The following is an 8,895-nucleotide window of genomic DNA, read 5'->3' as shown; positions in this document are numbered from 1 at the left end:
AGATCTGAAGTAAGTGAAAGAGTGATCCAGGCATACTTTTGAGGAAAGGTATTATTGGTAGAGAGACAGCAAGTGCTGTAGTGGGAGCATGCATGAGAAATTTAGAGAAACAGGGGAAAGATGTTTGAAATGTCTAGTTTATCTTAGAGCTGATCATAAAGGGCTTAGAATGTGTCAGAAGTGATTGTTGAGCAGAGAACAAAAAAGCTCTTGGGTTAGGAAGACACACAGACTTGCACAGTTCACATAGATAAAAATATCCATAACCAGGATACCAGCCAAGATCAGTTCACAGTCTGACTGTACAAAGGGCAGAAATCATAAGGCTAGAATTAAAGAAGAAATCAGCTGGACATCAGTCAGGACAAAGTCATCGTACAGATTTAGGCAGAGACCAATCTCTTAAGCGTATCTACACAAAGTGTGTTTAAAACCAAGGCAGATTTTTCCCACCAGTACTTGCAGCAGGAGCAGTGCCAGACCCATGATGTCACAGTCTTGCAGCTGCTGATCTTGAATCACTGCCCACTTGTAGAAGTAGGAAGGGTCCAGCTTAGACCCAGCGTCTCAGTCACAGCTGCATGAGGAGCTGCATTGTGCAGGGCTGATTGACTACTACCTCAGTGGAAGTTTCTGAAAGAAGACTAAATAGGGAACAACACTCCAACCATCCTAGGCACATAAGCATGACTCAACCCGAGAGATGAGTTTTTCTTTGCTGAGAAGCAAACTCACATTCAGGACGGGTGTTAAAGAGGTGTTGCTGTGGTTTTTCAAGAGATCCACACTTGCTGAAGGATTCTCCTCCAAAGGAGTAAATTTCAGGGATGCCAGTGGATCCAGACACTTTATGGATAACCACCTCCCACCCCTCACCAGGGTTGAAGGAGATTTTGTTATGACTTTCAGTGCAGGCATTTGAGGGCAGAGGGGGAAAAAAAAGGATTTCACATTACTTCTATCTATCAAGGAACAGACCAAGTATAAAAGTTACTGACCCAATTAAAACTAACCAAAAGATAGAACAGTTCTGAGTTCTTAGAATCTAAAAGATCTTTCTTTTTGGCATTGCCTCTAGTTTCTGCCCTTTTCCAGTTCTCTGTGCCGTATGGGTAGCTATCCTGATGGGTATACCAGAAATAGATCTGGAGACAGGTCTTGGATGTTTTTAATATCCACCAGTGACTCTCCACTCACCCACATTATCACACATGTCACAGGCCTGAAACCAGATGATTGTGTGCACATCTTAGAACTTGTCATATTTACTAAAGCATAACTAACTACTGGAATTCAGCATAAAATCCTTTAAAAAGTTGAGATAATTCAAAGACTTCCAAACTGACAATTTAAAAATTGAGAGCTTCAATTTTTGTTAGAATGGAGATGATTAGCTGAAGTTTCTTTAAAGGAATTCTGTCTGAAAGAAGTCAGAGTAGGTCTGGTACCCAGGTAAAATTTTTTTATACCAAAAAGGAAGAAGTAAGCAGGCCTAAAACATTATCTCTTACTATTCCTACTTAAGAATAGGTTCCATTCAGGGTCTCCTGTGTGGCTCAGTCGGTTGAGTTTCGGCCTTCAGCTCAGGTCATGTTCCTGGAATCCCAGGATCAAGCCCCATATAGGGCTTCCTGTTCTCAGCAGGGAGTGTGCTTCTCCCTCTGCCCCTCACCCTGCTCATATTCTCACTCTGTCTCTCTCTCACATAAATAAATAAAATCTTAAAAAAAAAAGAATAGGGTCCATTCAGGGATTTCCAATAAGATGAATAGCAAATAACACTAATTCTTCTGGCAATTAAAGACCTTGAGCATGATTAAATAACTCATTGAGGATGTACAAAAATGCTGAGATTATGAATAAGGAAAAGAGACAAAGCTTTTATATTTTTATCAAGCATGTGTGCATATACTTTACACCTGCCTCTTTATGAAGAACATCCATGAATTCTAATAGTTATGTATACCAAATTTCAGCAGAGCTGAATAATACCATTAGTGTCTCTCTCTTTCTCTATGTATGTGTGTGTATATTTACACACACACACACACACACATACACACAAAGTATGATCCTGGATGACTAGAGATAATCTATGCATTTTATACTGCTTAATTTGTAATAAAGCTATATTCTGCATTTCAAATAATCACCAACTGAAACTGGAGTGTAAATGTTATTCATCAGACTTTTATTTCCCAACATTACAGGATTATAAAAGCAATAAAGAGTAAAAAGTGTATTTTTTTTTCCATTCTTGCCCAAGAGCTGTATTGGAACTTGCATGAAAGCCTTTGGTGTCCATTTTCTACTACATTTCTATGTGGCCTTCTGGGCTTCAAGTGAAAGTGGTGATGGTACCTGGACCTCCTTACAGATCTGCATGCTGGGGCTACCAAAAAGATCAGTGTGCATCTATTGCTGTCCATTCTGTTCACCACAGGGAATGCTTCACCCTTTCCTTTCTGGTGTCTGGTGGTGAGATCTATAATGAAAACCCACTTACTTCTCCATTTATTTTGTCAACCATGTTTCCCATAGAAATTCCAGCTTGGATTTTATTTTGGTTTTTGTTTTATTTTGTCCTTAATGATAATTCATCTCAGTAAGATTTTAGCACTTTCCTGAAAGGAGCAAATTTAGAAGCTTATCTGGTCTTTCTTAATTGTCCTCAGTATTCCCATTTCCATCCCATATATCATCACCTGGTCTATCTCTTTCCCCACACATCCATGTACATTGTCCTTTACTTTAGGGTAAACATCTGCTTCAGTTTCTGAGGAGATTAGAAAGTAGCCCGTTTGTCAAAAGGTACAAACTTCTAGTTTTAAGATAAATAAGTACTTGGGGTAAAACACGATGGTGATAGTAATACAGCCATATGGTACATTTGAAAGTTGCCAAGAGAGTAAAAATAAAAGTTTTTAACACAAGGAAAAATAGGGGTTTTTTTTTGTATCTATATGAGATGATGGATATTAAATAAACACTGTGATAATCATTTCACAATATAAATAAGTTTAGAGGACACTTTTTACTATTTTTTCCAAGTCACTATGGGGATTAGTTGGGCCCTGGTTGACCTCAAGAGATCATTAATTTTGATTTCTCAGTGACCACTTCCCCCATTTTGCATTTAAAAATGACTTTGGTCATATAGTCAGGAGGATTGTTAACAGTGTTGTGTGATAAGAGATGGTAGCTACACTTGTGAGTATAGCACAAAGGTATAGAGTTGCTGAATCACTCTGCTGTACACTTGAAACTAATATAACATTGTGTGTCACCTGTACTTCAATTAAGAAAATACTGGGTTGTCCAGATAAACCCGCAGACAGATGTATACGTTGGGACTTTCAAACTTGAGTCAGAGTGCAGGGATTAGAATATGTCAAGAGAAATTTGCAAATTGCCTCCACAAAGGTTAAAGTCAACTCCCTATCTTTTTGAAGAAGTTAACCTATGACAAGAGCCTACATTTTATGGCATTTGACACTCAAGTTACAAGGACTTTATGCTTAAATATTACAGATACTTTCTTAGCTAGTCTCTGTATTTTGACCCATCAGAGTCTCTTAATTTTAGAGTAGGTAATTTTAGAGTAGATGGTAAAGGTTCAGAAAAATTATGCAGTGATGATTATTTTGCTAGTGCCAAAAGGAACCACCTAAGCTGAAATTTAGCCGTTTTCTTATAGCATCTTTTACTATTCAGTTTGAGTCTTGGGCAAGTGTTCTTCATCTAGATCACATACACTTGAGTTGAAGTCATATTAGACCAACTGAGTAGCGTTAGACCATCATCATCAAATGGCCTAATTCTTGGAATAACATGAATATTTAAGTGCAAACTCCACTAATACACTTACTTAACTTTTGTAGTTAGCACAGCCTAACCAGCTAACTGGGAAACCTAACCAGAGGGGAAAAAAAAAAAAAAACCCAAACAAAAAAATTGTTATTATGTATGCTGTGCATGGCAAGATAGGCACCAGAAGTGCCCCAATACTGATAAAAATAGAACGCTTGTAATTATACTTTGAGTACAAATTTGCAAAATGTCTCAAATTTTGGATGTTTTATTCTCAGAAAATTGAAGGACTTCTTGCACTTGAATAGGTAATAGATACCACTAAAGCACTTAAGTTCTAAGAATTTGTGTTTGACACAAGAGAAAATGTAGTATAGATCAGTTAGTTTTTTTAGCCAAATTAAATATGTGATAGAGAACACATTTTATAGAATAGGATGAGTGATCTCTCTTTTGGTGCTAAAAGACCAACCAGTTGCCATGGAAATATCAATGTTCTATGAATTCTCTTGAGAATTTCCTTAAAAATGTGTAGTAAGTGAAAAAGTTTTAGAGGATGGTATTTATATTTAAATCTCACTAATATAAAACATATGTAAGTCACATATTAGAGAAAATAATAAAAGTCATTTTGTATAATCATGTAATTGTTTAATGGGCCTTTGAACATAGTGCTGTGATAGCACAGGCCAAGTTATGTGAAATATGCATATTTAAGTTTTTTGATGTTTTATTTATAGAGTATTGCTGTGAAGATTTGAATGAAGGCTTTGAAATTTTGAGAAAACTTGAAAGAAATCAGTGTTTTTGATAGCTGCTTTCAACTGTCCCTAAATTATAGGATTGATTAAAGCAAGTTAAGTGAACTCCATTGAAAGGAAATGAATCCTTCACTCAAATAGACTAGTTGTTCTATGCAAGGCCATTTTTACTAAGCTCTGAAAGTAGTTGCATCATCAAGAACGCTTGTTTAGGTTTGTTTCCTTAATTACTATAAAGAAGTTTTGGCAAATGTGTATGAAATAAGGAAGGAAACATTTCAGAATTTCTTTTTCCTTCACTCTTGATTAGCCATCTAGTTTAGGCCTGAGAGATTCTGAAGAACTTAATTGGATCCAGCAAAAGACAGTTTATACATTCGTTCCTTCTCGCATTAAACAAATACTCATGCTATTCTTTGGAAATATTCATTGGCAGTTTTCTCAATATACTTTTTTAATATATCTTGTCTCTAACTGAAAGATATTAATATACTTAAGGAGTTAAAATAAAACATCACTTAAAATATTAGTCCACAGAATATGATATTGGTATCATCAGTATTTTTAGTGAAATACAAGTCAAGAGAAATTCAAGGATGTTTCTTGTCACTTCCTCTTGCCCCCCCAAAAGAACACTGATATAATTTACAAAGACACAATAGATACAGGCTCATCAATTGACCGGGTGGGGTCACCAGTAATGGTTGGAATTCTGAAAGGATTAAAATTAAATATGCTTAGGAAAATTCTCTTTTCTTTGGTTGGGAAGCCTAAGAACATGCTTCTTTCTACCTTGAAAGAACAAATAGGAGCAAGGAGATAAGAAATAAGAAAACCTGGAGGAACTTGCTCATGTCTGACTCGAATATAATCTCTAAGTGAGCCTACTCATGAGTCCAGTTCAGTAGGGTGAGGAAACTATACCAGTTTGGTGCCAAAGTAGATAATATATACACAGATACAATGTATATGTGTTTGTGAAAGTGTCCTCTGTGGAAATGCATGGCTCCATAGTGTAATTCTTTGTGGACATAGGGAATTGGGCACTCTATTGGTAGCTGGATATTTGGGTTACTTAGAATTCTTATCTCAAAACTGTTGTGAATGTGGACATTGCTTTTATTTTTAATATACTGAGTTTTCTGTCATATAGGCATAGCATCATTGCATCCACTCTAGTAACTAGGAAAGCAATAGAAAGCTTTTGATTGTTACCTAAGCGTCATCATGAATAAGTACATTTCAGGGTAAATAAATCATTGCCAAGGTTGAACACAAAATTAAAATGTATTATAATTTAGACAGACATTCCATTATTGTATAAAGCATTTTCTTTAAATTAGATTTATGTAGACATTGATTAATCCATTTCCTTTCTGAAGTCAATTTGGATTTTTTTCAGAATCTACCATTTAATTTAGGCTGTCAGGAAATGTTGCCATAGTTATCTTCATCATGTTAGCATGAAATGAAAGGATTTTTGAAAATTTTCCTTCCTATGCTAGTATAACTTTATTGTGTACAAGGCAATTATATCCTTTGGGACTAAAATGCATTTTACTGCATCTATATGGAGCTCATTTATAACCCACTGAGCTCCTACAAGTGTACTCTCCCACTTATAATGGAACTACCTGTTTATTTCATACCTATGGGGCACAGGATAGAAAAAGAGGGCTACAGAAATCCAGAGGATGATTTGAATTTGGCCTTTTCTTGTAAGACAGGTATACACTGCTCATTATTTCTCTTCTCCATTGTCTTTAATTATCTTTGATTATTATTTTCTGTTATTCTAAGAAGTAAAGACAGGATGTTTTTTCTCAGGCTGTTGAATTTAAATACTTCTGATCAATCAAAAGGATTTTATTCCTTGAGCTAATCCCTAAGTTTGCTAAGTTTCAATCTCAGGGATAGATAATACTTTAAAATTCCTTCACTGGATATGTCAAATAGCCATGGCTATTTTATGGCTTAAATCTACAGGTAAAGATGATGACTAGTAGACTCTGCTTTGATGAGCTTCAATATAAATTCTCAACATCCATGTATTTTTGAATACTTTCTCCAACTTTCTCTGGAATCATTACATTTCTACAGTTATTTACTAGGTTTCTCCATATTTTAACATGGAGAGTTTCAATGAAAACATGGTACTTTATACAAACTAAAAGCATAATACTTCCCACCAGAGACTAATATTAAAGACCTTGCATGTCCTATCTTTGGCAAACACTTTAAATCTCACTCTTTTTCTGTCTTGCCCTAGCCAGATGGAATATTTCTCAACGGTGGGGGCTACATTGTACATGCTGCTTTTCTCTCATTCATGGCACAGTAGAGAAATAGCCCTTTACAATCAGAATTGCCATCAGGGACCATTCTAATGAAATATCAAGTAGTAAAGTGTGTCCTATGTTCTCTCCATTTCCTCTTTCATAAGGCAATGATACAGCTTAATATTGTTCATAAATTTTTGTGACATCAGTATTTGCGGAGAATTGGAGAATCTCATTCAATCCCAGAAGTAACACAATGATAACATGATAATCATTGGCATGGCAATTTATAAGGAATTCCAGCATTCATTAACACATTTTACTCCAGTCATAGGGTGTACCACCTATTACCCATGTACCCTGGGAAGCACATCAGGTGTTTTACTTATCTCCATTTACATTTATGGGGAACAAAGACTTAGAGAAAGGAAGTTATCTACCTGAGAATATATGGTTGGTAAGTATCTGATCCTAAGGTGATTAATGATAAAGCCCAAGCTCTTTCTTTTGTACATTATGATACCTCCTCTTTCATCTGCACACCCAAGTATAGAAAAATAAATACTTGTGCTTAGGATCCAAACTAGAACACAATGAGAAAAGCCAAGTCTGTTATTTTTCCCTCCTCACTTTATTTTAGTTTTTCCCATTTAAAAAGTATTATATCTTCATGAATTCTTTTGTCTGGGTGAATATTAAGAAAGAAAATGTGCATTCATTCTAGTTTTCTAATTTTGTATGTTTCTTCATGTCAATATCTATAATCAGGGCTTAATCTGACCCATCACTTTTTTACTTTAGGAAAAAAAAAGCCTGTTTGTTATTTTATTTGAAATGTCATTAAGTTTTTCTTTGAGGCAAAAAATCTCTTTGCCGAATTCACCTAATATAGACAAAAGCCAGATTGCCCCCAGAACAGTAGATGTTCAGAAGTCTCACAGGCAATTTCCTGGAATAGTCCAGCTCTGAGAGGGTAAGCACACATGATATGCCAGATAAAAACAACTGAATGGTGGCAGAGAACAACTAAACATAGCACTAGAGTAAGTGGCTGCATTAGTTACAGTCAACGGAAATTTCCAGAAAATAGGTCTAGGCTTTTAGTGAGTGTCTGTGATCTAATTCTACTCAACGCAGATAATTCATTTTCCAGAAACTAATTTGAAGTTTCTTACTCAAAACTCATCTACAGAAATATTTACTCTAAGCATTTTGGTGAATTTTGAAACCAGTCTAATGACGAACTGAATTGCTTTAATATAGCATAATATTTAAAGTGCATTTCTGAGTATGCATTATACTACCACTAAAACACACCATTAAAATAGTGGTTCTTATTCATATATATATATGTGTGTGTGTGTGTATGTGTGTGTATGTATATGTATATATATGTATGTGTATACATTTATTCTAGTAATCTTTACCAGAATTACTCTTTTATTTATTTTATTTTTTTGCCACCAGGTGTGTTTTATTTTCATTAAACATACAAATAATTTGCTATAATATCCCAGGGCAAACCGGAGAATTTGGCAGTCCGATTGGGGGGGTTCCCCTCAGAGACCCGCAGGCCGGTGGCGTCAGCACCGAGTGCCCCGGTTCACGGTGCAGCTTGTCGCTCGTGTCCATCTTGCAGGTGGCTCTTCTTCCTCCACATCACGACTGGGGTGTCTCGAAGATGACGGGGGGGGGAATCCCCTAGGTTCTTGGAAATTTCACCCTGCTTCTCCTGCTCAGTGGTCTCTTTGGTCGGCAGGGTGTTCTCCTGCGTCTCCATTTTCTTCAGCTTGGCCTTATCGAAGCTGGCAATTTCCCCCATGTCCGGCTTGTCTGCCATTTTCTTAAAGCGCTCTGTGGAATTCCGCTCCGAACCCAGCGCCTGGTGCTCCCACTCAAGTTGCTGCAGCAAGAGACCCAGAATTACAATTACACTTTGATTAGTATTAATATTATCACAAAATTTGCTTCATGGTGTACTTCTGTTTTATATGCTTTTTTTTCACTTAATGAGATACCAAACCCATATTGGGGCTCGTATATGC

General features: G+C 36.2%; 1 protein-coding gene across 1 annotated transcript; it reads right to left on the bottom strand.

Moving 5' to 3' along the window:
- Window positions 1-8,453: 8,453 nt before the first annotated feature.
- LOC116637334 (thymosin beta-10-like) lies at window positions 8,454-8,690 on the bottom strand. The gene has a single exon (XM_032412705.1). The coding sequence runs from the start codon at window positions 8,688-8,690 to the stop codon at window positions 8,454-8,456; it is 237 nt and encodes a 78-aa protein (XP_032268596.1).
- Between the last annotated feature and the right edge of the window lie 205 nt (window positions 8,691-8,895).

The sequence above is a fragment of the Phoca vitulina genome, unplaced genomic scaffold, assembly GCF_004348235.1.
Source record: "Phoca vitulina isolate PV1807 unplaced genomic scaffold, GSC_HSeal_1.0 scaffold14, whole genome shotgun sequence".
Taxonomy (NCBI): domain Eukaryota; kingdom Metazoa; phylum Chordata; class Mammalia; order Carnivora; family Phocidae; genus Phoca; species Phoca vitulina.
The sequence above is the reverse complement of the archived record's forward strand: the minus strand, read 5'-3'. Positions and strand labels throughout refer to the sequence as shown.